The following is a 27,218-nucleotide window of genomic DNA, read 5'->3' on the forward strand; positions in this document are numbered from 1 at the left end:
TTCGGTGTCTTATGGCAATTTTCATGCAGGTTTACTAGGAAATAAAGACAGATATATTGAGCTTAAATCTAGCTAAGGAAAGTATATTGATTAATTAAATGTAGGACTGGGACACAACAGAATCGGTAGGTTAAAATGAGGATCTTGAATTGGAATCTTTGTGTTGGACAACCAATTAAGGAATTGATGGAAGTGGCAACTAGGGATGAGTGAATTGACTTTGGATGAGGCATACAAAGTTAATTTGCATAAAACTTTGTTCTAATACTGTATAGAGCAGGAGCTCCGTACAGTATTAGAATGTATTGGCTCAGATGAGCCGAAGTTATTGCTTCGGGTCATAACTTCATAAATTAATTTGTACTGTAAAAAACATTTCCTGAACTCTGGTTCTGTTCCAAGGTACCACTTGAAACCAAACCCGGGTTCAAAAAATGTTTTTTTACAGTACAAACTAATTTATGAAGATACGTATAGTGGCTCACCCGTTCAGTAACTAAACTATGGTGCACTGTTAAATGGACGCCCCACCGCCCAAACAAAAGGAATGGATAAATAAATTGATATAACAGGCACTCAATCACCAAAGATTGTATCAAGAACAAACGTTAATTAAAAATAAACACATATATAAAAAACAAAAATCTGAATAAATAATCCCAATTAATATCAGTGTGACGGTCACAATTAAGAAATAAGACTTTTATATAAATTGGATGCAGCACAATCCCTAATACAACTAATGTGAAACAAGGTCCTCTTCACACAAAATAAAAAATAAAACTGTAGACGAGCATTGATGCTGGATTCCCTGTCCACCCCAGAGTATAGGATGTAAACTCAATAGTTAGATTAGCTGGGGAGGGCAGGAGCCCACAACATCAAATGACTGTGGTAATCACTTGTTGTAATTTGACTTCATGAACAAAAACAAAAAAAACTATATATTGCCAAATAATGGATAATCAATAATATTCCTCTCAGAATCTCTAATCAATAATCATGATAGTAGGATATCCGCAATTCATGTATCAATAGTAACCATAATCAACAGAAATATAAAATAAATTTAGTTAGTAAATGAACAGTACTTGTTAGTAATTCATGTTCCCTACGTCCATATGCTTAATTGTGAAAATATAATGTCTATAATTCATATATCCATGCACATGATTATTGAATGCCAAATAGAGTCTATAGAAAATCTATGCCCTTGATCCTCAAAAATATAAAAAAAATTATAAAAATATAAAAAATGTATGAGTGAATGTAGTATTAGAATCACTTGATCTTGATGTAATTGATCCACATTAATTGACATTATATGTTTAGAGTTCAATATAGGCAGAGACAGTATGCTCCGTTTGTCACTATGTCTTATACGGTATATTATGTAACATTCTTTGTTAAAGAAAGTAACTTGTTACCACATTGTAGATCTCTCTGTAATACGACTTGTACTTAGGAAGAGGTTCTCCAGTAAGCGCAGTCCTCCGACTCCCCTTTTCCCAACTTGCGTTTGCCCTTGTTCAGCGTCCCACATGGTCGCTGTGTGCTGATCTCCGATGCGCTGTGTTGTAGGCTTCGGGTACTTAAAAGGATCGTGCTGATATAACTAGTAGCACATAACAATCGTGCAGGGAGTCACTTTGAATTATTACCAGTAGTACCAAACACGTTTCGGAGTGTCGAGATCCTTCTTCAGTGGCCCCATCAATGGAAAGCGGGAGTCGGAGGACTGCCCTTACTAATGAACCTCTTCCTAAGTACAAGTCGCATTAAAGAGAGATCTACAATGTGGTAACAAGTTACTTTCTTTAACAAAGAATGTTACATAATATATAAGACATAGTGACAAACGGAGCATTCTGTCATACTGCCTATATTGAACTCCGCACATATAATGTCAATTAATGTGGATCAATTACATCAAGATCAAATTATTCTAATACTACATTACCTCATATATTTTTATATTTTTTTTAAATACATTTTTTATATTTTTGAGGATCAAGGATATATATTTTCTATAGACTCTATTTGGCATCCAATAATCATGTGGATGGATATATGAATTATAGACATTATATTTCACGATTATGACTATGGACTTGAAGGGAACATTAATTACTAACAATTACTGATCATTTACTAACTAAATTTCATTTATATGAATCCAGCAAGAAAGATAATCCAGCTCAGCTCAGGTCAAAAGTGTAACTTCTTTATTCCAGAGGTAAAAAAGAATCCACATAACAAGATGTGTTTAAGACCTCTAAGACATATGGGTCCTTCTTCATGACAAACACAAAAATGTAATGGGAGCTCCCTCCGATAAATACCTGCCAGGCCACAGATTGATAAGCATCACCTGGGGATGGGAGGTGTTGGGGGGAGGTCCTGCAATATCCTCAATTAAAAATACCAACAAGCCAAAAGAAAGAAAAAAGGAAAGAAAAATGGATGGTACGGCTCTATTATTAAAATTACATATGGAGCAATGTGTTCACAGATAACAGAGCAGATTAATATAAAGACAGAGAGCAAACATGTTGACATATTCAGTACTGCAAAATGAGGTCATGTCATTTATTTAAACCCTCTGGCTGACGAGAGAAGAAAGTTGAAAGATCCAGAAGGCTTCTCTATTTAGAAGCTTTCGTCTATGGTCTCCCCCTCTTGGTGATAGAAAGACTCTCTCTATACCCTGTACTCTTAGGCTAGATACATCCCCCGCATGAAGAACCGCAAAATGTAGGCTGGCAGCTGAGACATTGCGGTTCTTGTAATGCGGTATGTCTGATATGTGCTTTCGTATCCTATTTTTTAGCGGATTTATTGTACAGCCTACATATTACAAAGAACATATCTCACAGGTAATCAGGTACACCACATACCCCGCATTTTTCGCCCTATAAGACCGGTGCGGCCCATAAGACGCACCTAGGTTTTTGGGGAGGAAAATAAGAAAAAAAAATATTTTTAACCAAAAGGTGTGCTTTTGGTGGGTTTGGAACTATTGTTGGTCTGTGGATGGCAGAATTACTGGGGATCTGTGAAGGAAACTGTTATGGGGGGATCTGTGGATGACGGACACTGTTATGGGGGGATCTGTGGATGACGGACACTGTTATGGGGGGATCTGTGGATGACGGACACTGTTATGGGGGGATCTGTGGATGACGGACATTGTTATGGTGGATATGTGGATGACGGACACTATTACAGGGGGGATCTGTGGATGACGGACACTGTTACAGGGAGGATCTGTGGATGACGGACACTGTTACAGGGGGGATCTGTGGCTGGCACTGTTACAGGGGGGATCTGTAGATGGCGCTGTTACAAGGGGGATCTGTGGATGGCACTGTTACAGGGGGGATCTGTGGATGGCACTATTACAGGGGGGATCTGTGGATGACGGACACTGTTACAGGGAGGATCTGTGGATGACGGACACTGTTACAGGGGGTATCTGTGGATGGCACTGTTACAGGGGGGATCTGTGGATGGCACTGTTACAGGGGGGATCTGTGGATGGCACTGTTACAGGGGGGATCTGTGGATGGCACTGTTACAGGGGGGATCTGTGGATGGCACTGTTACAGGGGGGATCTGTGGATGGCACTGTTACAGGGGGGGATCTGTGGCTGGCACTGTTATATATGTGCCATCCACAGACCCCCCCACCCCATAACAGTGCCATCCACAGACCACCAGCCCATAACAGTGCCATCCACAGACCCCCCCTTAACTGTGCCATCCACAAATCAGCCCCCCCGCCGCCGCAGCCCCCCCAATATACAAATATAAAATGTCTTATTCAATTAAAATTTATTACATATGCCCCCTCACTCCTAAATTCCTAATAGTACCTTACATCCTATTCCTAATAGGTTCTGTACAATGCCGGCAGGCAGGCCGGGCGGCCGGCGCGTCACTCATTGATGTCACTTTCCTGCGCCGCCTGCTTCATTATTAAAGTAAGCGGCGCAGGCACGTGACACCAGGGAGTTGCGCTACCGCCCGGCCTGCCTGCCGGCATTGTACAGAACCTATTAGGAATAGGATGTAAGGTACTATTAGGAATTTAGGAGTGAGGGGGCATATGTAATAAATTTTAATTGAATAAGACATTTAATATTACTATACCGGAGCGGCGCGGGGGGGGGCTATAGTACACTGACTGCACCGCCCCGCCGCTATTCCCGGCCCCCAGCTCCCCTTCCCAGTCCCTCCCCCGGCCCCCTCTCGCTCGTACATCGCATCCAGCGATGTTAAACTGTCAGCATTCGCCCCATAAGACGCAGGGGGGAAAAGTGCGTCTTATGGGGCAAAAAATATGGTACTTAGTATTACAATTAATGTATGAATGCATGTTATATACTCTGTTACTTGTGGTGGACAAGGTCCTGTCAATGATCATATGTTCATAGCAAATACACTTTTTATGTCCGCACTTGAAGTTACCCTTAGGCCTCATGCACACGACAGTTTTTTTTCACGGTCCGCAAAAACGGGGTCCGTGGGTCCGTGATCCGTGACCGTTTTTTCGTCCGTGGGTCTTCCTTGATTTTTGGAGGATCCACGGACATGAAAAAAAAGTCGTTTTGGTGTCCGCCTGGCCGTGCGGAGCCAAACGGATCCGTCCTGAATTACAATGCAAGTCAATGGGGACGGATCCGTTTGATGTTGACACAATATGGTGCCATTTCAAACGGATCCGTCCCCATTGACTTTCAATGTAAAGTCTGGAGTTCTTTTATACCATCGGATTGGAGTTTTCTCCAATCCGATGGTATATTTTAACTTGAAGCGTCCCCATCACCATGGGAACGCCTCTATGTTAGAATATACTGTCGGATATGAGCTACTTCGTGAACCTCAGATCCGACAGTATATTCTAACACAGAGGCGTTCCCATGGTGATGGGGACGCTTCAGGTTAGAATACACTACAAACTTTGTACAAGACTGCCCCCTGCTGCCTGGCAGCACCCGATCTCTTACTGGGGGATATGATAGCACAATTAACCCCTTTAGGTGCGGCACCTAAAGGGGTTAATTGTACTATCATATTCCCCTGTAAGAGATCAGGGCTGCCAGGCAGCAGGGGGCAGCCCCCCCCCCCCTCCCCAGTTTGAATATCGTTGGTGGCACAGTGTGCCCCCACCATCGCCCCCCCCTCCCTCCCTCTATTGTATTAAATCGTTGGTGGCACAGTGTGCCAACCACCATCGGCCCCCCTCCCTCCCTCTATTGTATTAAATCGTTGGTGGCACAGTGTGCCAACCACCATCGGCCCCCCTCCCTCCCTCTATTGTATTAAATCGTTGGTGGCACAGTGTGCCAACCACCATCGGCCCCCCTCCCTCCCTCTATTGTATTAAATCGTTGGTGGCACAGTGTGCCAACCACCATCGCCCCCCCCCTCCCTCTATAGCAGTAACATTGGTGGCAGTGTGCGGTCTCAACAGTAGAAGGTTCATACTTACCTGGCTGCTGCGATGTCTGTGTCCGGCCGGGAGCTCCTCCTACTGGTAAGTGAAAGGTCTGTGCGGCGCATTGCTAAAGAACTGTCACTTACCAGTAGGAGGAGCTCCCGGCCGTTCACAGACATCGCAGCAGCAAGCAGGTAAGTATGAATCTTCTACTGTTGAGACCGCACACTGCCACCAATGTTACTGCTATAGAGGGAGGGGGGGGGGGGGCGATGGTGGTTGGCACACTGTGCCACCAACGATTTAATACAATAGAGGGAGGGAGGGGGGCCGATGGTGGTTGGCACACTGTGCCACCAACGATTTAATACAATAGAGGGAGGGAGGGGGGCCGATGGTGGTTGGCACACTGTGCCACCAACGATTTAATACAATAGAGGGAGGGAGGGGGGGCGATGGTGGGGGCACACTGTGCCACCAACGATATTCAAACTGGGGAGGGGGGGGGGTCTGCCCCCTGCTGCCTGGCAGCCCTGATCTCTTACAGGGGAATATGATAGTACAATTAACCCCTTTAGGTGCCTGCACCTGAAGGGGTTAATTGTGCTATCATATCCCCCTGTAAGAGATCGGGTGCTGCCAGGCAGCAGGGGGCAGTCTTGTACAAAGTTTGCAGTGTATTCTAACTAGAAGCGTCCCCATCACCATGGGAACGCTTCTGTGTTAGAATATACTGTCGGAAATGAGTTTTCACGAAGTGAAAACTTAGATCAGAAAAAGCTTTTATGCAGACGGATCTTCGGATCCGTCTGTATGAAAGCAACCTACGGCCACGGATCACGGACACGGATGCCAATCTTGTGTGCATCCGTGTTCTTTCACGGACCCATTGACTTGAATGGGTCCGTGAACCGTTGTCCGTCAAAAAAATAGGACAGGTCATATTTTTTTGACGGACAGGATACACGGATCACGGCCTCGGCTGCAAAACGGTGCATTTTCCGATTTTTCCACGGACCCATTGAAAGTCAATGGGTCCGCGAAAAAAAACGGAAAACGGCACAACGGCCACGGATGCACACAACAGTCGTGTGCATGAGGCCTTAAAGTGAAGCCATGACGGTTGTATGGTTTTTTTCTTCTGAGAAAAAAACTTGGATTAATTAAATTGCCCAGAGTAGGAGCTCTCTTAGCAACACATCTTATGCCATCAGATATGATTTTTGACCACTGCGCATCAAAATTCAAAACATTCAAAAAATTCTTCATGATTTTGCAAATTGCAGGAAATTCCTGAATGTACTGCGTAACAAAATAGGTGGCTCGTCTTTCCGAAATAGAAGGAATAGCACATCCATTATCATAGGGGGACTTTGGAAACACTAAAAGGTGTCTGTCCATATCAAAAACTGTTTTCTTTGCCCGCTCTATGTTATTGGATGTATATGCCCTGCATAGTAATCTGTTTTTTATATTGGAAGCTTCCCTATCATTGGTATCATTGTCAGAGCAGTTTCGGCGTGCCCGAATCAGTTCTCCCTTCGGAATATTCTAAATGGTATGAGGTGGATGGCATGAGTGTGCAAATAGCGTGGTATTGCCAGCCAGTTCTTTGCGCTAGGTGGCTGTATTAACCCTGTGGGTGGAAGTGCTCCCCTTCAGACACAAATCCAAAAATTGTATCTTTGTAGTATCAAAATGAAAAACAAATTGTATGGAATCTAAGCAAGAATTGAAAAAAAGCAGCCAGCTCTGGTATGGACACCACACCACCAGACCAGCAAGTCATTGATGTAACGTCTATACCAGAGCAAGCGATCCAAAAAAGGAGAGGTGTCGATGAGGAGAAAATAACCCTCCCACCATGCCATAAAAATATTAGCAATGGAGGGAGAGAATCTTGCCCCCATCGACACCCCTGATAACTGCAGAAAAAATGAATCATCAAATAAAAAATAATTGTGTCTGAGTAGGAAATCCACCACCAGGGCAATATATTCCCTGAGTTCCAAGGTATAATTACTGTACTGGTTTAAAAACCAATGTAGGGCTGTAAGAACTAGATTGTGTGGAATAGTAGTATATGAGGATTTAATATCTGCTGTGATCCACACAAAATCCTCCTTCCATTCAAATCCCGAAAAAGCCTGGAGTACAGATCATGAGTCCTTTATGTATCCAGGGATCAGCGGAACCAGGGGTTGGAGGAGGGAATCCACCCATTCTGAAAAGTGTTCAGAATAGGAGCCAATTCCAGCCACAATGGGTCTGAGGGGGGGGGGGGGGAATATTCTTGTGGACCTTTGGCAGCGCATGAAAAATAGGGGTTACCGTATTTTCCACGAAAATATTATCTTTTTCCCTGTTGCTAAGACACCCAGATGACACCCCAAATTCCAAAATTGTTTTCATCTCAGACTGGAAAGACAGGAGGGGATCACCAGACAAACAAGTATAAACCGGGGTGTCAATTAGTTGTTTCTAAAGACTCCTATCCAAAATGACTACCGCCCCACCCTTGTCTGCCTCCCTTATTATAATATCCTTTCTATCCTTTAAATCCCGAAGTGCAGTTCTCTCAGCTAAAGACATGTTGGAATGACTTTGTGATTTGGTAGCATCGAATAAGAGGCATAAGTCTCTCTCCACTAATTCCTGGTATTTACACCTGGACCGCTACTCCCACATTCCAAAGCATTATAGGCGTCACACACAGGTATAGCTGAAAAAGACATAATCATTAACCCTGCACATACATTATTTCCAGATATTGACAAGGGGGACAGAGTGGTGACAGGATCGAAGACATCCTCTGAGAGTTCATCTTGAAAATGTTTTTTCAAAGTAAGGTTGCGGGCAAATCTATTTACGTCCAGGATGGTGCGATATAGATCAAAATGATGGGTGGGTGAAAACAATAAGCCTTTCTTTAAAACACCAACCTGATCCAATGTAAGAATGGACGGCGACATATTGAGAACCTTTATATCCAAAGTCATTTTTTTCTGTCGGGATGGATAGCGGCGACTTTTTCCTATGCCGCTTGCCTGCCCTTTGTCTTTTGACTGTCTCTTGTGTTGGGCAGTGGATTGTGGAGGGTGTTCCAAAACTCCCTCCATGTCAGCAGGGAAATTATCGGCTTCAGGTGAGGATTCCATTGAATATTGTTCCGTTGAACTGAATGATACCTTGAATGCTCGTCTGTGTCTTGAGCGTGATCTCCGTAAAATAGAGCGTGGTGTATTTGCACGGGTCTCCGCCCATGTATAAACTGTGTTGTTACTAAAGTCCAATAGATCCCTATTGAACTTGCTCGGTTTGAACAGCATTAGATCCTCTTCCACTTTATTCAGATTGTCCTTCAGTTGGTTGTCCAATTCGACCAAAAACGGCATGTTAGAATGTGCTGATAGTGAATCTTGAGCTTTTTTAATTTCTTCCCTGAGATTAGAAAGGGTATCTTGCTCGTGTTGCACTATCAGTTCCATGAGTTTCAAGGAACAATCCGACAGAATAGCTAGCCATTGCATAATAAAGAAATCTGAGTAGTTGGTAGGTAGGTTTTTTCTTTATCCTAAGGCCACGAGGAATCAATTTATTATCCATATATTTTTGCAATGATGTGGCATCCCACCAGATTCGCAGTTCCTTCAGTAATAGCTTTTCAAGAGATGACATTTGCATTTTCACATTTAAAACATCTTGCAACTCCTGTTTAGGAACATCAAAGATGGCATTCATTTTTATCACCCTATCATCATCATTATCCATACGAGATATGTGCCATGTTCCGGCAGGAAAAAGGAAAAAAACGCTGTGTCTGTATTGAGTCCTCACAGAGAGTGCACGCCACCAGGTAGTAATTAATAAAGTGAGTGTAAGGCAGCTCTCACCTGTTGGGAAACACCCTCTGGCCGTGGACACCGCACCTGGATACGGAGATATATGAATCCAGCAAGAAAGATAGTCTCAGATCAGGTGAAAAGTTTTATTTCTTTATTCCAGCGGTTATAAAATTTCCATATAACAAGATGTGTACAGTGACGTGTTTCAGACCTCTAAGACATATGGGTCCTTCTTCATGACAAACACAAAAATGTAATGGGAGCTCCCTCCGATAAATACCTGCCAGGCCACAGATTGATAAGCATCACCTGGGGATGGGAGGTGTCGGGGGGAGGTCCTGCAATATTCTCAATTAAAAATACCAACAAGCCAAAAGAAAGAAAAAAGAGAAAAAGGAAAGAAAAATGGGTGGTACGGCTCTATTATTAAAATAACATATGGAGCAATGTGTTCACAGATAACAGAGCAGATTAATATAAAGACAGAGAGCAAACATGTTGACATATTCAGTACTGCAAATGAGGTCATGTTGTTTATTTAAACCCTTTGGCTGACGAGAGAAGAAAGTTTAAAGATCCAGAAGGCTTCTCTATTTAGAAGCTTTCTTCTATGGTCTCCCCCTCTTGGTGGTAGAAAGACTCTCTCCATACCCTGTACTCTTAGGCTAGATACATCCCCCGCATGTAGAAGTGCAAAATGTAGGCTGGCTGCTGAGACATTGCAGTTCTTGTAATGCGGTATGTCTGATATGTGCTTGATTTATTGTACAGCCTACATATTGCATATGGCTTCACTTTAAGGGTAACTTCAAGTGCGGACATAAAAAGTGTATTTTCTGTAAACATATGATCATTGACAGGACCTTCAGGTCCACCACAAATAACAGAGTATATAACATGCATTCGTACATTAATTGTAATATTAAATATGTGGTGTACCTGATTACCTGTGAGATATGTTCTTTGCAATATGTAGGCTGTACAATAAATCTGCAAAAAAATAGGATACGAAAGCACATATCAGACATACCGCATTACAAGAACCGTAATGTCTCAGCTGCCAGCCTACATTTTACGGTTCTACATGCGGGAGATGTATCTAGCCTAGGAGTACAGGTTATAGAGAGAGTCTTTCTACCACCAAGAGGGGGAGACCATAGAAGAAAGCTTCTAAATAGAGAAGCCTTCTGGATCTTTCAACTTGGATCTTGTCAGCCAGAGGGTTTAAATAAACGACATGACCTCATTTTGCAGTACTGAATATGTCAACATGTTTGCTCTCTGTCTTTATATTAATCTGCTCTGTTATCTGTGAACACATTGCTCCATATGTTATTTTAATAATAGAGCCGTACCATCCATTTTTCTTTCCTTTTTCTCTTTTTTTCTTTCTTTTGTCTTGTTGGCATTTTTAATTGAGGATATTGCAGGACCTCCCCCCGACACCTCCCATTCCTAGGTGATGCTTATTAATCTGTGGCCTGGCAGGTATTTATGGGAGGGAGCTCCCATTACATTTTTGTGTTTGTCATGAAGAAGGACCCATATGTCTTAGAGGTCTGAAACACGTCACTGTACATCTTGTTATATGGAAATTTTATAACCGCTGGAATAAAGAAGTAAAACTTTTCACCTGAGCTGGATTATCTTTCTTGCTGGATTCACATATCTCCGCGCCCAGAGGGTGTTACCCAACAGGTGAGAGCTGCCTTACACTCGCTTTATTGATTACTACCTGGTGGCATGCACTCCCTGTGAGGACTCAATACAGACACAGCATTTTTTTCCTTTTTCCTGCCGGAACATGGCACATATCTCATTACGCCCTATGGATAATGATGATGATAGGATGATAAAAATGAATGCCATCTTTGATGTTCCTAAACAGGAGTTGCAAGATGTTTTAAATGTGAAAATGCAAATGTCATCTCTTGAAAAACTATTACTGAAGGAACTACGAAACTAGTGGGATGCCACATCATTGCAAAAATATATGGATAAGAAAATGATTCCTCGTGGCCTTAGGATAAAAAAGAAAAAATCGACCACCAACTACTCAGATCCCTTTATTATGCAATGGATAGCTATTCTGTCGGATTGTTCCTTGAGACTCATGGAACTGATAGTACAACACGAGCAAGATACCCTTTCTAATCTCAGGGAAGAAATTAAAAAAGCTCAAGATTCACTATCAGCACATTCTAACATGCCGTTTTTGGTCGAATTGGACAACCAACTGAAGGACAATCTGAATAAAGTGGAAAAGGATCTAATGCTGTTCAAACAGAGCAAGTTCAATAGGGATCTATTGGACTATAGCAGGGATGGCCAACCTGAGGCTCTCCAGTTGTTGCAAAACTACTACTCCCAGCATGCCCAGACTGCCTATAGCTCTCAGTCTACAGCAGGGCATGGTGGGAGTTGTAGTTTTACAACAGCTGGAGACCCTCAGGTTGGCCATGCCTGGACTATAGTAACAACACAGTTTATATATGGGCGGAGACCCGTGCAAATACACCACGCTCTATTTTATGGAGATCACGCTCAAGACACAGACGAGCATACAAAGCATCATTCAGTTTAACGTAACGATATTCAGTGGAATCCTCACCTGAAGCCGATAATCTCCCTGCTGACATGGAGGGAGTTTTGGAACACCCTCCACAATCCACTGCCCAACACTAGAGACAGTCAAATAACGAAGGGCAGGCAAGCGGCATAGGAAAAAGTCGCCGCTATCCATCCCGACAGAAGAGATTACTTTGGATATCCAGGTTCTCAATATGTCGCCGTCCATTCTTACATTGGATCAGGTTGGTGTTTTAAAGAAAGGCTTATCGTTTTCACCCACCCATCATTTTGATCTATATCGCACCATCCTGGACGTAAATAGATTTGCCCGCAACCTTACTTTGAAAAAACATTTTCAAGATGAACTCTCAGAGGATGTCTCCGATCCTGTCACCACTCTGTCCCCCTTGTCAATATCTGGAAATAATGTATGTGCAGGGTTAATGAATTCGTCTTTTTCAGCTATGTCTGTGTGTGACGCCTATAATGCTTTGAAATGTGGGAATAGCGGTGCACCATCTCATGTTAGCAACAGAAGTGGGATAAATTTTGTTGAGATGGTCCACTGCAATTCCCTTCAAACCATTTTGCAGATGAATCTGGTTATATAAACTCCTTTAGAGATTTCAGAACTTCAAATAGAGATTTCTATCCTATACAATCCCGATCTGCAGCATTAGATAAATACCAGGAATTAGTGGAGAGAGACTTATGCCTCTTATTCGATGCTACCAAATCACAAAGTTATTCCAACATGACTTTAGCTGAGAGATCTGCACTTCGGGATTTAAAGGATAGAAAGGATATTATAATAAGGGAGGCAGACAAGGGTGGGGCAAAAGTCATTTTGGATAGGGGTCTTTAGAGACAACTAATTACAACCATGTTACATGACACCCAGGTTTATACTTGTTTGTCTGGTGATCCCCTCCTGTGTTTCCAGTCTGAGCGGAAAACAATTTTGGAATTAGGGGTGTCATCTGGGTGTCTTAGCAACAGGCAAAAAGATTATATTTTTGTGGAACATCCAATACCCCCTGTTTTTCACGCGCTGCCAAAGGTCCACAAGAATATCCCCCCCCCCCCCCAGATCCATTGTGGTTGGAATTGGCTCCTATTCTGAACGCTTTTCAGTATGGGTGGATTCCCTCCTCCAACCCCTGGTTCCACTGATCCCTGGATACATAAAGGACTCGCAATCTGTACTCCAGGCTTTTTCGGGATTTGAATAGAAGGAGAATTTTGTGTGGATCACAGCAGATATTAAATCCTTATATACTACTATTCCACACAATCTAGTTCTTACATCAATACATTGGTTTTTAAACCAGTACAGTAATTATACCTTGGAACGCAGGAAATATATTGCCCTGGTGGTGGATTTCCTACTCAGACACAATTATTTTTTATTTGATTCATTTTTTCTCAGTTATCAGGGGTGTCGATGGGGGCAAGATTCTCTCCCTCCATTGCGAATATTTTTATGGCATGGTGGGAGGGTTATTTTCTTCTCATCGACACCTCTCCTTTTTTGGATCGCTTGCTCTGGTATGGACGTTACATCGATGACTTGCTGATGGTTTGGTCTGGTGGTGTGGTGTCCATACCAGAGCTGGCTGCTTTTTCAATTCTTGCTTAGATTCCATACAATTTGTTTTTCATTTTGATACTACAAAGATACAATTTTTGGATTTGTGTCTGGAGGGGAGCACTTCCACCCACAGGGTTAATACAGCCACCTAGCGCAAAGAACTGGCTGGCAATACCACGCTATTTGCACACTCATGCCATCCACCTCATACCATTTAGAATATTCCGAAGGGAGAACTGATTCGGGCACGCCGAAACTGCTCTGACAATGATACCAATGATAGGGAAGCTTCCAATATAAAAAACAGATTACTATGCAGGGCATATACATCCAATAACATAGAGCGGGCAAAGAAAACAGTTTTTGATATGGACAGACACCTTTTAGTGTTTCCAAAGTCCCCCTATGATAATGGATGTGCTATTCCTTCTATTTCGGAAAGACGAGCCACCTATTTTGTTACGCAGTACATTCAGGAATTTCCTGCAATTTGCAAAATCATGAAGAATTTTTTGAATGTTTTGAATTTTGATGCGCAGTGGTCAAAAATCATATCTTATGGCATAAGATGTGTTGCTAAGAGAGCTCCTACTCTGGGCAATTTAATTAATCCAAGTTTTTTCTCAGAAGAAAAAAAACATACAACCGTCATGGCTTCACTTTAAGGGTAACTTCAAGTGCAGACATAAAGTGTATTTGCTGTGAACATATGATCTTTGACAGGATCTTCAGGTCCACCACAAATAACAGAGTATATAACATGCATTCGTACATTAATTGTAATACTAAATATGTGGTGTACCTGATTACCTGTGAGATATGTTCTTTGCAATATGTAAGCTGTACAATAAATCTGCTAAAAAATAGGCTACAAAAGCACATATCAGACATACCGCATTACAAGAACCGTAATGTCTCAGCTGCCAGCCTACATTTTGCGGTTCTACATGCGGGGGATGTATCTAGCCTAAGAGTACAGGGTATAGAGAGAGTCTTTCTACCACCAAGAGGGGGAGACCATAGAAAAAAGCTTCTAAATAGAGAAGCCTTCTGGATCTTTCAACTTGGATCTAGTCAGCCAGAGGGTTTAAATAAACGACATGACCTCATTTTGCAGTACTGAATATGTCAACATGTTTGCTCTCTGTCTTTATATTAATCTGCTCTGTTATCTGTGAACACATTGCTCCATATGTAATTTTAATAATAGAGCCGTACCATCCATTTTTCTTTCCTTTTTCTCTTTTTTCTTTCTTTTGGCTTGCTGGTATTTTTAATTGAGGATATTGCAGGACCTCCCCCCGACACCTCCCATCCCCAGGTGATGCTTATCAATCTGTGGCCTGGCAGGTATTTATCGGAGGGAGCTCCCATTACATTTTTGTGTTTGTCATGAAGAAGGACCCATATGTCTTAGAGGTCTGAAACACGTCACTGTACATCTTGTTATATGGAAATTTTATAACTGCTGGAATAAAGAAGTAAAACTTTTCACCTGAGCTGGATTATCTTTCTTGCTGGATTCACATATCTCCGCATCCAGGTGCGGCGTCCGCGGCCAGAGGGTGTTTTCCAACAGGTGAGAGCTGCTTTACACTCGCTTTATAAATTTCTTTTATATTCTTGTTGATTATGGTTACCATCGATACATGAATTGCAGATATCCTACAATCATGATTATTGATTAGAGATTCTGAGAGGAATATTGTTGATTATCCATTATTTGGCAATATATAGTTTTTTGTTTTTGGTGTATGAAGTCAGATTACAACAAGTGATTAACACAGTCATTTGATGTTGTGGGCTCCTGCCCTCCCCAGCTAATCTAACTATTGAGTTTACATCCTATACTCTGGGGTGGACAGGGAATCCAGCATCAATGCTCGTCTACAGTTTTATTTTTTATTTTGTGTGAAGAGGACTTTGTTTCACATTAGTTATAATAGGGATTGTGCGGCATCCAATTTATATGAAGAACTTTTTTCTTAATTTTGACCGTCACACTGATATTAACTGGGATTATTTATTCGAAATTTTGTTTTTAATAAAGGTGTTTATTTTTATAAACATTTGTTCTTGATGCAATCTTTGGTGATTGAGTGCCTGTTATATCAATTTATTTATCTAATTTATTAAATTATTGTGCGAAGCCTCGCAAGACTTTGTGGTGCAATAGCTTCGGTTCATCAGGGCCAATACATTCTAATACTATATGGAGCTCCTTCTCCATGCAGTCTTGGAACAAAGTTTTATGCAAATCAACTTTGGATCTTTCATCTGAAGTCGATTTGCTCATCCCTAGTGGCAACATTAAGACAAGAAATGGAAGTGGAGAAGATGGCGAGTCATACAGCAGAGTTTACAATCGATTAGATACCTGTTTTCTAGTTAGACCACCAATGAGGGTACTGCTGTACTCTAGCCAGGAGGTTATTATAGTCAGGAAGAATGTGTAGTAGCATTTTGTCTGCTGTTTAATGATGACATATACATATATTTTTTTTTTAAGCCTCGCCACATTGATAGTGGATCTACTGAAGGATACAAGCCAGACAAGTTGGTGGGAAATATTAAATTTAAAAATATACATTTTGCTTATCCTAGCCGCCCAGATGTACAGGTATGTTTTCTATGGTTTTACATAAGTTATTATAAAGTCATTCAGATGCTATTACATATTTATGTACATTGATATTTTTAGGTTCTAAAGGGTCTAAACCTGAAAGTACCGGCTGGTAAGACTATAGCCCTGGTTGGCATGAGTGGCTGTGGGAAGAGCACAACCATACAGTTGCTACAGAGGTTTTACGATACCTATGATACCACAAAAGGGGAGGTAGGAATTTATTTTCTAATGGAACATGGATTTTATTTCTATCTTATAATGTCAAATATAAATGAATGCTAAACACATTCTCTCCAACAGAACCTTAAAGAGTTTTTTCCATCTTAACAGTTGTAGCATATCTCTAGAATATGCCACAAATGTCCAATAGGTGTGGGTTTCAACTCTGCGACCCTCTTCTATTTCCAGCCATGCATGTGCAGCCACCCTTCATTCAGCATTATGAGAGTTCCCAAAATATCCCAACGTTGGTTCTGCTAATTCCAACTAATCACATAACAGTGAATGGGGTGGTGGCTGCACTTAATCGGCTTGCTTTCCATTGACTGCTATGGGACTAGCCAAAATATGTCAGCCCGCTCACTCAGCTTTTTGGGAAGTCTCAAAAAGTCAAACAAGTGGACTTTGTGTTTGGACTGTGTGCTCTCCTCGACATTGAGGCACCATTCTGAAGAAAGAAATGGTCCCAGAGGTAGGACTTGTACCTACGTTGAGATGAGAGAACCTCTATAAGTTTCAGAAGAGAACACAGTGCCCCAGTGCCCAGCAGGTGGTTTTTCCACCAGAAAATTCAATTCGGTTTTATTTGTATTAAATAAATAGAGAGATGTACAGTTTAACGAAACAATCAGGCTACTTCTCCAGTACAGTAATAGAGAATAAAGAAATGCTAAACAAAAAGCACTAGCAGTTTATTTTCAATCCAAGTACAAGTGTACAGCATTATATAGATCTGTACCAGTCTGTGTTGTGTATTGATGTTCCAGTTAGCATTGTTGTGTGACCAATTTAACACCTCAAAGAAATAAAATATTTCTGACTCTGGTGGCTCTACCATTCCAGTACCGCTTTCCAGAAGGAGGAGAATGAAACAAAAATTGACTGGGGTGTGTGCAGACACCAGAAATATTAGGAGCTTTCCTCCAACATCTCTTATTATAAATGTCCGGTATTGATGGTAGGGTAACCTATAATAGTTGCACAGGATCTGTCGTGTTAGATGCATCATCATTACATTCATTACACATTACACACATACAAAAAGTTTCAATTGATTCCAACACCTTCTTGCTGTGGGGCACTCTCTATAGTAATGGGATCTTTATTGATAACCAAATAAAATTTGAAAATGTAATAGTTAGTTCAAGGTCAAGGATATAATATAGTTTGAATGGAATGATGACAATAAATGGCAATGTAGATATACTAAGAATATACTCATAAAAACAATACACTTTTGTACATAAATATAGGTCCCAGTTGATAATGCTGTTCCTAAAACCAACAACCTGTAAAATCTCCGATGGTTTAAAGGAATCGCACTAAGACAAGTGGTAAAAATAATCGACCAGATGTGATATTCAATATAAATATTCAAAAAAGTTGTATTACTGATAAAATTCGGTATGGTAAAAATTAGATATGATAAAATTCGTAAGGAAATAAAACGTCAAGTTTTTCGAATGTTCAAACAATTTGCCAGGTACTATCCGATTTTTAGCACAAATCGAGGTTAATAGGCAGATGTTATTCGATAAAAGTCAGTAGCATATAGAGCGGCGTCCCCACTGAATGCAGACAGCGGCGTCCCACTGTATTTTCAACAGAAATGCGATTGCTTATTTTCAAACGGAATTAGCACAGTCTTACCGGGAGGTCTTTTACATGGACTTCATGCCCTTGACGCTGTATCCCTTCTTTGAGGGTTAGGGTTCCGGTCTCAAGAGCTGTTTTTAGTTTTGAATTTCGAGCCAAGCCTCTGGATACACGTGGTCCTATCAATGTGCTTTCCAAATGGGGGTAGTACCAGGCACATTGATAGACCGAGGCAGGTATGGACATTATTTTATGAAATACAGAACCGCCTAAGAAAAACCTCTACTGCACGAACGATATCCAGGCGTGTCTACAGGACCACGTGTATCCAGAGGCTTGGCGCAATTCCTTTAAACCATCTGAGATTTTACAGGTTGTTGGTTTTAGGAACAGCATTATCAACTGGGACCTATATTTATATACAAAAGTGTATTGTTTTTATCTTAGAGTATATTCTTAGCATATCTACATTGTCATTTATTGTCTTCATTCCATTTGAACTATATTATATCCTTGACCTTGAACTAACTATAACATTGTCAAATTTATCAATAAAGATTCCACTACTATTTATTCATTCATTTACTCACATTTTGTCAGACTGGGTGTTGTCTGTTAGTGGGAGCACCTCTGATAGATCCCCTCCCACTCTAGTGCGACATATTTCTGCATTTATTGACCTTCTTGCTGTGTTACTATTTTGTCAATGAGTATATGTACACATATATGTATATATATAAGTCGAAAAATTCCACGGCACTCCTTAAACGTAAAAAATGTGCTATTTATTCACACATGTTATACAGCAACGTTTCGGTTCTCTCAGAACCTTTCTCAAGCCAAGTGAATTACAAAGTGCTACAGTACTTGCATTTATACATCATAAAATCAATCAATGCTAATTGATCATCCTATAAAAAACTGAACATCACTTTAACAATGTTGCAATTCATTTAATCTAAAACACTCTTCAGTGTGAACCAAAGGATAAGTGCAATGTAAATAATCAATAGCCACCACATTGGTAACCATATCTGCAGTGTTAATTTTATTGTCAATATATTATAATGGTGACATAGTTATATAAAGTGCATCGTGCTTAAAAACAACTCAGCCATATACATTTAAAATTACCTTGCTGGGGCATTGTGGCTGTACTTCGCATCATCCATAAGGGTAATCAGATCTCAATGGTGAATAGTAGGACTCCACGCTGTAATCTGTGCGTCTCTTGATTCGCAACTGCGCATGCGTTAATCTATCACCCTCCTCCCCTTTCTAGTGTAATGAGCGGGTCCCGCTCAGGGCGGAGACGGAACAGGCACGATGTTAAGCGCATGCGTGATGTCTAGCTACACACTGCGCAGGTGCATGTACGTAGACACAAAGATGCATGATGCGCATATTCAAGCCTCATCATCCCGAGCAGCGCATACCCCACTCACACCATCTTGTTTAAGGGCAAATTTGTGTTATTCGTGTAATTAAGTGCATAACCGTCAAAACTTTTACTACATTAGAGATCTTCCCTATTCAATCATTATGTATTCAGCCAATATATGTCCCGCATAACAGCTTCCATATTTCCAACCGCTGAACAATTCCATGTTTCCAACTGTAAAGTAATCATAGTATAGTGTCACTTTCAGAGCAATAACCATATATAACATCTAATAAATTCACTTGGTACAATAGTTAGAATGCGCAAGACTATAGACAATGGGATGTAAAGCATTAGCCTACCATGGCCCCAGTTACCCTGAACTCAACATTTAGGCCTTTGGGCTTCAGTGTATCCAGACGAAAAATCCAGTTAATTTTTCTTCAACAACACTAGCCTGTCTCCACCCCTTTCCAGCGGTTTTACATGATCCAAGATCATAAATCTTAAGTCATTCTCCTTGTGATTTTTTTATTTTAGCGAAATGTTTTGATACAGAGGAAAATGGAATCATTGATAGACAACTTAAGGAATTCTTGATAATAAGGTCTCCAACTACCCCAATGATGTATGTATTGCCCAAGATACATAAAAGGCTGGTGGACCCTCCTGGACGGCCCATAATATCTGTCCGAAACTCATTTTTTTAAAATATTAATATTTTTCTAGACAAAGTATTAAGAGAATACGCTATGGGAGCAAAATCATATATCAGGGATAGTGGAGACTTTATTAATAAATTGAGAGGGGTGCAAATCCCGAAAGGGGTAATATTAGCATTGTTTGATATTATATCATTATATACCTTAATTAACCACACCAAGGGTCTGCTAGCAGTGGAGGGCATGTTACAGAACTCAGAGTATTCTATCCCATCTCTGAGATTTATAGTGGAACTATTAGAGATGTCACTCAGGAACAATTACTTTACCTTTCAAGGGAAGTTCTATTTGCAGTTGATGGGCGCGGCGATGGGTTCAAATGCCGCACCCACCTATGCAAATATATTTGTATGTTCATTTGAGGAGCGTCTTGTCTATGTATCTCCCCACTTCAGCCAGGTGTTGATGTGGTGGAGATACATAGATGACATTTTCTTCATCTGGACTGGATCTATTGATGCATTGATGGAGTTCCATCTATTTTTGAACTCTATTGATGAAGAGATCCAATTTACATTAACAGTGTCTAAAGGGAGGGTACAGTTCGTGGATACTCAGGTAGATATAGAGGAAGAGCAAATACATACAGATTTGAACATTAAACAAACTGATAAGTATACATTGCAACATTTTACCAGTGGACACCCTAGAAGGATGGTAAATTCTCTACCATACAGTCAAATGTTGAGAATAAGAAGGATAGTTGATAAGGAAGATCATGTGTATCAGGCTTTACAGAATATGGAAGAGTCCTTTAGAAATAGAGGTTACCCTAAGAACTTGGTACATAGACATGCGATTAGAACTAAAAAAAATACAGAGGGATGAGTTGTTGATAACAAAACATAGACAAAAAAGTGCCAGGTTACATTTTGTATCATCCTATAATGAACTAAGTCCCAACATTGAACGGATAGTGAGAAAACATTGGGGGTACTGAGGTGCGGCTATCCGACAATTGCGGCCTTCAGAGATCCTCCAATGATGGCATACAAAAGAGCATGGAATATTAGGGACAGGGTAGTGAGCCCAAGGGTACCAGAAAGAGGCCAATTAAGACAAACATTTTTGAAAACTAAACGTACAGGTAGTTTCCCATGCTAGGGATGTGTGAATTGCAGACTCATGCACAAGGGGTCGGCATTTACACATCCAAAAACAAATGAGGTTTTTGACATGAAATACTATCTCACATGTGACTCATCTTGGGTCATATATGTATTGTGGAGCCTGTGTAAAAAGTTGTACGTGGGGGAAACCACGTGCGACATGAAAACCAGGTTAAATAACCATAGGCAATCTATTAGAAGCAAAAGAAAAGACTTACCAGTATCAAAACATTTCGCTGAAAAAAAATCACAAGGAGAATGACTTAAGATTTATGATCTTGGATCATGTAAAACCACTGGAAAGTGGCGGAGACAGGCTAGTGTTGTTGAAGAAAAATTAACTCAGATGGATTTTTCGTCTGGATACACTGAAGCCCAAAGGCTTAAATGTTGATTTCAGGGTAACTGGGGCCATGGTAGGCTAATGCTTTACATCCCATTGTCTATAGTCTTGTGCATTCTAACTATTGTACCAAGTGAATTTATTAGATGTTGTATATGGTTATTGCTCTGAAAGTGACGCTATACTATGATTACTTTACAGTTGGAAACATGGAATTGTTCAGCGGTTGGAAATATGGAAGCTGTTATGCGGGGACATATAGTGGCTGAATACATGATGATTGAATAGGGAAGATCTCTAATGTAGTAAAAGTTATGATGGTTATGCACTTAATCTGCCCTTAAACAAGATGGTTTGAGTGGGGTGTGCGCTGCTCGGGATGATGAGGCTTCAATATTCGCATTATGCGTCTTTGTGTCTACGTACATGCGCCTGCGCAGTGTGTAGCTAGACATTGCGCATGTGCTTAACATCGTGCCTGTTCCGTCTCCGCCCTGAGTGGCACCCGCTCATTACACTAGATAGGGGAGGAGGGTGATAGATTGACGCATGCGCATTGCGAATCAAGAGACGCGCAGATTAAAGCATAGAGTCCTACTATTCACCATTGAGATCTGATTACCCTTATGGACTATGCGAAGTACAGCCACAATGCCCCAGCAAGGTAATTTTAAATGTATATGGCTGAATTGTTTTTAGGCACGATGCACTTTATATAACTATGTCACCATTATAATATATTGACAATAAAATTAACACTGCAGATATGGTTACTAATGTGGTGGCTATTGATTATGTACATTGCACTTATGCTTTGGTTCACACTGAAGATTTTTTTTGGGATTGAATAAATTGCAACATTGTTAAAGGGGTGTTCACAGTATTTTATAGGATGATCAATTAGCATTGACTGATTTTATGATGTATACAGTAAATGCAAGCACTGTTGCACTTTGTAATTCACCTGGCTTGAGAAAGGTTCTGAGGGAGAACCAAAATGTTGCTGTATAACATGTGTGAATAAATAGCATATTTTTAACGTTTAAGGAGTGCCGTGGATTTTTGCGACTTGTCTATCACCCAGAATCGAGATGTTACCGCTGGCACCCACTTACAGTTGGCAAAGCAGTGCTGCCCTATTTTTCATGTTATATATATGAGCAAAAGGGTAACAATGTTTTGAACTTTCAGGCTCCATATCTCACCATCCAGTACAACTTCGAATGTGAGTACTGCCATTATTTTATAGACAATCATCTTGGCTATCTCATACATGAATTGGGATTGCATCTATTTAGCATATGATTAGTTATAAATTGAAGGAACCATCAAGTTCGGTGGAGGAAGCCTGATGATATGGGGTGGTTTTCACAGCCAAAGGCGTTGAATACTTGACCAGGATCTATTTTGCTATATGCAAGTATCCTACAAGACAAGTTAATTCGCACCCTTGAGTACTAGGAGTATGAATAGGATGACATGGTGTTCCAGCAGGACAACGACCCGAAGCATACGTTGACAGTGAAGTGGAAGTGCTGGATTAGCCCTCAACCCAATCGAACACTTGTGAGCAGAGTTGAAGAAAAAGCTGTATTCATACCCAAGTGAGTCAACCAATATGCACCAACATTGAGAACGTGTAGAAGAGACCTGGGAACAGATTTCGGTCGAGATATGCTTGAATCTGATCGAGAGCATGCCCAGAAGGATAGAGGCAGTGTTGAAAGCCAAAGGTGCATTTTCAAAATACTAACAAAATAATACAAATTTAACTTTTGAATTTTAGGAGCAAAACAGTAACAATGCAGTTACACAACAATAATCTGCATAAGTAATCATATGCTAAAGAGTTGGAAGTCCAATTTATGTGTGAGATAGCCAAGATGATTGTCTACGGTTATTCTAAGCTGAATGTATCTTCTCTCGTCAGATCACGGAAGATAAGCAGAATATGGCAGGGCAAGTACCAGCTTGGGAGACTATTTGGGAATCCCTGGTTCCGTTGACTCTATAGCTACTAGAGAGGGGTCATTGATCCAGGGAGTTATTCTCATTGGAGTCAGGAAATAATTTTTTCCCCCTTAAGTATGGAAAATAGGCTTGTATCTCACAGTGGTTTTTTTGCCTTCCTCTGGATCAACTTGCAGGATAACAGGCTGAACTGGATGGACAAATGTCTATTTTCAGCCTTATATACTATGTTGCTATGTTACTATAAAATGATGGTAGTCTCATGTTAGAAGCTGTATTGGATGGTGAGATATGGAGCCTGAAAGTCAAAAGTTCTAAACATTGTTACCTGTTTGCTTGTCGGCATATACAGACGTGGACAAAATTGTTGGTACCCTTTGGTCAATGAAAGAAAAAGTCACAATGGTCACAGAAATAACTTTAATCTGACAAAAGTAATAATAAATTAAAATTCTATAAATGTTAACCAATGAAAGTCAGACATTGTTTTTCAACCATGCTTCAACAGAATTATGTAAAAAAATAAACTCATGAAACAGGCATGGACAAAAATGATGGTACCCCTAACTTAATATTTTGTTGCGCAACCTTTTGAGGCAATCACTGCAATCAAACGCTTCCTGTAACTGTCAATGAGACATCTGCACCTCTCAGCAGGTATTTTGGCCCACTCCTCATGAGCAAACTGCTCCAGTTGTGTCCGGTTTGAAGGGTGCCTTTTCCAGACTGCATGTTTCAGCTCCTTCCAAAGATGCTCAATAGGATTGAGGTCAGGGCTCATAGAAGGCCACTTTAGAATAGTCCAATTTTTTCCTCTTAGCCATTCTTGGGTGTTTTTAGCGGTGTGTTTTGGGTCATTGTCCTGTTGCAAGACCCATGACCTGCGACTGAGACCAAGCTTTCTGACACTGGCTAGTACATTTCTCTCTAGAATTCCTTGATAGTCTTGAGATTTCATTGTACCCTGCACAGATTCAAGACACCCTGTGCCAGACGCAGCAAAGCAGCCCCAGAACATAACAGAGCCTCCTCCATGTTTCACAGTAGGGACAGTGTTCTTTTCTTGATATGCTTCATTTTTTCGTCTGTGAACATACAGCTGATGTGCCTTGGCAAAAACTTCGATTTTTGTCTCATCTGTCCACAGGACATTCTCCCAGAAGCTTTGTGGCTTGTCAACATGTAGTTTGGCATATTCCAGTCTTGCTTTTTTATGATTCGTTTTCAACAATGGTGTCCTCCTTGGTCGTCTCCCATGTAGTCCACTTTGGCTCAAACAACGACGGATGGTGCGATCTGACACTGATGTTCCTTGAGCATGAAGTTCACCTTGAATCTCTTTAGAAGTCTTTCTAGGCTCTTTTGTTACCATTCGGATTATCCGTCTCTTAGATTTGTCATCAATTTTCCTCCTGCGGCCACGTCCAGGGAGGTTGGCTACAGTCCCATGGATCTTAAACTTATGAATAATATGTGCAACTGTACTCACAGGAACATCTAGTTGCTTGGAGATGGTCTTATAGCCTTTACCTTTAACATGCTTGTCTATAATTTTCTTTCTGATCTCTTGAGACAGCTCTTTCCTTTGCTTCCTCTGGTCCATGTCGAGTGTGGTACACACCATATCACCAAACAACACAGTGATTACCTGGAGCCATATATATAGGCCCAATGGCTGATTACAAGGTTGTAGACACCTGTGATGCTAATTAGTGGACACACCTTGAATTAACATGTCCCTTTGGTCACATTATGTTCTGTGTTTTCTAGGGGTACCATCATTTTTGTCCATGCCTGTTTCATGAGTTTATTTTTTTACATAATTCTGTTGAAGCATGGTTGAAAAACAATGTCTGACTTTCATTGGTTAACATTTATAGAATTTTAATTTATTATTACTTTTGTCAGATTAAAGTTATTTCTGTGACCATTGTGACTTTTTCTTTCATTGACCAAAGGGTACCAACAATTTTGTCCACGTCTGTATATGTATATATTATATATGCTATTGAAGAAATATTAATTCTGATTCTCAATTTTTAGATTACGCTGGATGGACATGATATACGCTCCCTCAATATCAAGTGGCTAAGAGATAATATTGGTCTGGTAGGTCAGGAACCTGTCCTGTTTGCAACAACCATAAAAGAAAACATTTGCTTCGGTAGAGATGGAGTAACTGATACAGAGATTGAGCAAGCAGCCAGAGAAGCCAATGCCTACGACTTCATATCTAAACTCCCAGAAGTAATTATGAGTGTTATTATAAACCTTGTTTGTGCAGTTTTTGTTCACTATAGGTTCTGAATGGTGTTTTATTTCCAGATTATTAAAAAGTCACTCAAATATTTTATAAATGAAATGTGCAGAGAATGCTTCACTGCTCTTCACTTTGATGAGAGCAGATTATAAAAACAACTGTTGGGACTGTCAGAATTTGAGTAATTTCTATGCCATTTAATTCCTATGCAGTGTGGGTGGGCCTGCTCATTTTCCAGGTTAAAAATGGTGTCTTAGCCATTCTCTTTCTCTTACCAGTGGGGTTATCTGAGACCAGAACATCCGTTCATACTTTTATTATATGATGAATTAAGTAATTAAAAAGTAAAAAACCCTAATGAAGTATTAAACACACCTTCATGAAATGTAAAGCTTCAGAAATAGATGAGTATTTTAAAAAAGCACTCCCTGATTTTTTTCCTATGGCTATATAGGCTTATTACAGACTAAGGCTACTTTCACACTGGCGTTTCTTGGTCCGCATGTGAGGTCCGTTTCAAGGCTCTCACAAGCAGCCCAAAACGGATCAGTTTAGCCCCAATGCATTCTGAATGGATAAGGATCCGTTCAGAATGCATCAGTTTGCCTCCGTTCAGCCTCCATCCCGCTCTGGAGGCGGACACCAAAATGCTGCTTGCAGCGTTTTGATGTCTGCCTGACGATGCGGAGCCAAACAGATCCGTCCTGACTTACAATGTAAGTCAATGGGGATGGGTCCGTTTTCACTGACACAATATGGTGCAATTGAAAACGGATCCATCTCCCATTGACTTTCAGTGTAAGTCAAAACGGATCAGTTTGCATTATCATGAACAAAAAAAATAAAAAAATCTATAATTGCAGCTTCTCATTGTATACACTCACCTGCTGTATATCTACACTCACAGTCCTTTAGCTAGAGGAGACATTATTTATTTAACAGAATGCAAGGATATACAGAGGAATGTGGAGGATGGAGAGGGGAAGCATCTGATAGGCGACCGGAGTGATTGATTGATGATGTTGTCCTGTAGTTCATAGGAAGTCAGCCACAGGGGACAGGTTGAGTTCCTGTTTACACATTAGAGCAAGCTCTGGGCTGGTGGTCAGACTTGAGGTCTCGTGAACAGATTCCCATAATCAAAAGCTTCAAAATGTATGGATGTAACTGGGCTAGGGAATAACATATCACAGTGCAGTGTAAAATAAAAACTTCTTTAAGAGTTTTTTGTACTGATGCATAGACATTAATAGGATCTATCATTAGAGTTATCCTCCACATATCCTGCCGAAATAACTGGATTGTTGGATCTTAGGTTAATCAATCTAGTGGATGCAGTCAAATAAAAAATAAAAATGTCAGTGCAGCTGAGGATGTAAGGATAAACTATATGCATATTTATTGCAATTACTGTATAAAAAGGCAAGACATTTAGATGTGGTCATCACATCTTCATTAGGCCACACGTGTATATGTTGTATATGGTCTGATGAAGATGTGAAGCCCACATCAAAACACATTGCCTTTTTGTGTAATTGCTATAA

At 40.7% G+C, this 27,218-nt stretch overlaps 1 protein-coding gene across 4 annotated transcripts in view; it reads left to right on the forward strand.

The window, feature by feature from the left end:
* LOC122939270 (ATP-dependent translocase ABCB1-like) overlaps window positions 1-27,218 on the forward strand; it is a 403,390-nt gene that overhangs the window by 142,656 nt on the left and 233,516 nt on the right. For all 4 annotated transcript variants that reach the window (XM_044295338.1, XM_044295337.1, XM_044295339.1 and 1 more), the window contains 3 exons: window positions 15,957-16,067; window positions 16,149-16,283; window positions 25,458-25,661. In XM_044295338.1, the coding sequence (XP_044151273.1) occupies window positions 15,957-16,067; window positions 16,149-16,283; window positions 25,458-25,661 (450 nt within the window). The remainder of the gene's footprint in view (window positions 1-15,956; window positions 16,068-16,148; window positions 16,284-25,457; window positions 25,662-27,218) is intronic.

This window comes from Bufo gargarizans, chromosome 5 (assembly GCF_014858855.1).
Source record: "Bufo gargarizans isolate SCDJY-AF-19 chromosome 5, ASM1485885v1, whole genome shotgun sequence".
NCBI classification, from domain to species: domain Eukaryota; kingdom Metazoa; phylum Chordata; class Amphibia; order Anura; family Bufonidae; genus Bufo; species Bufo gargarizans.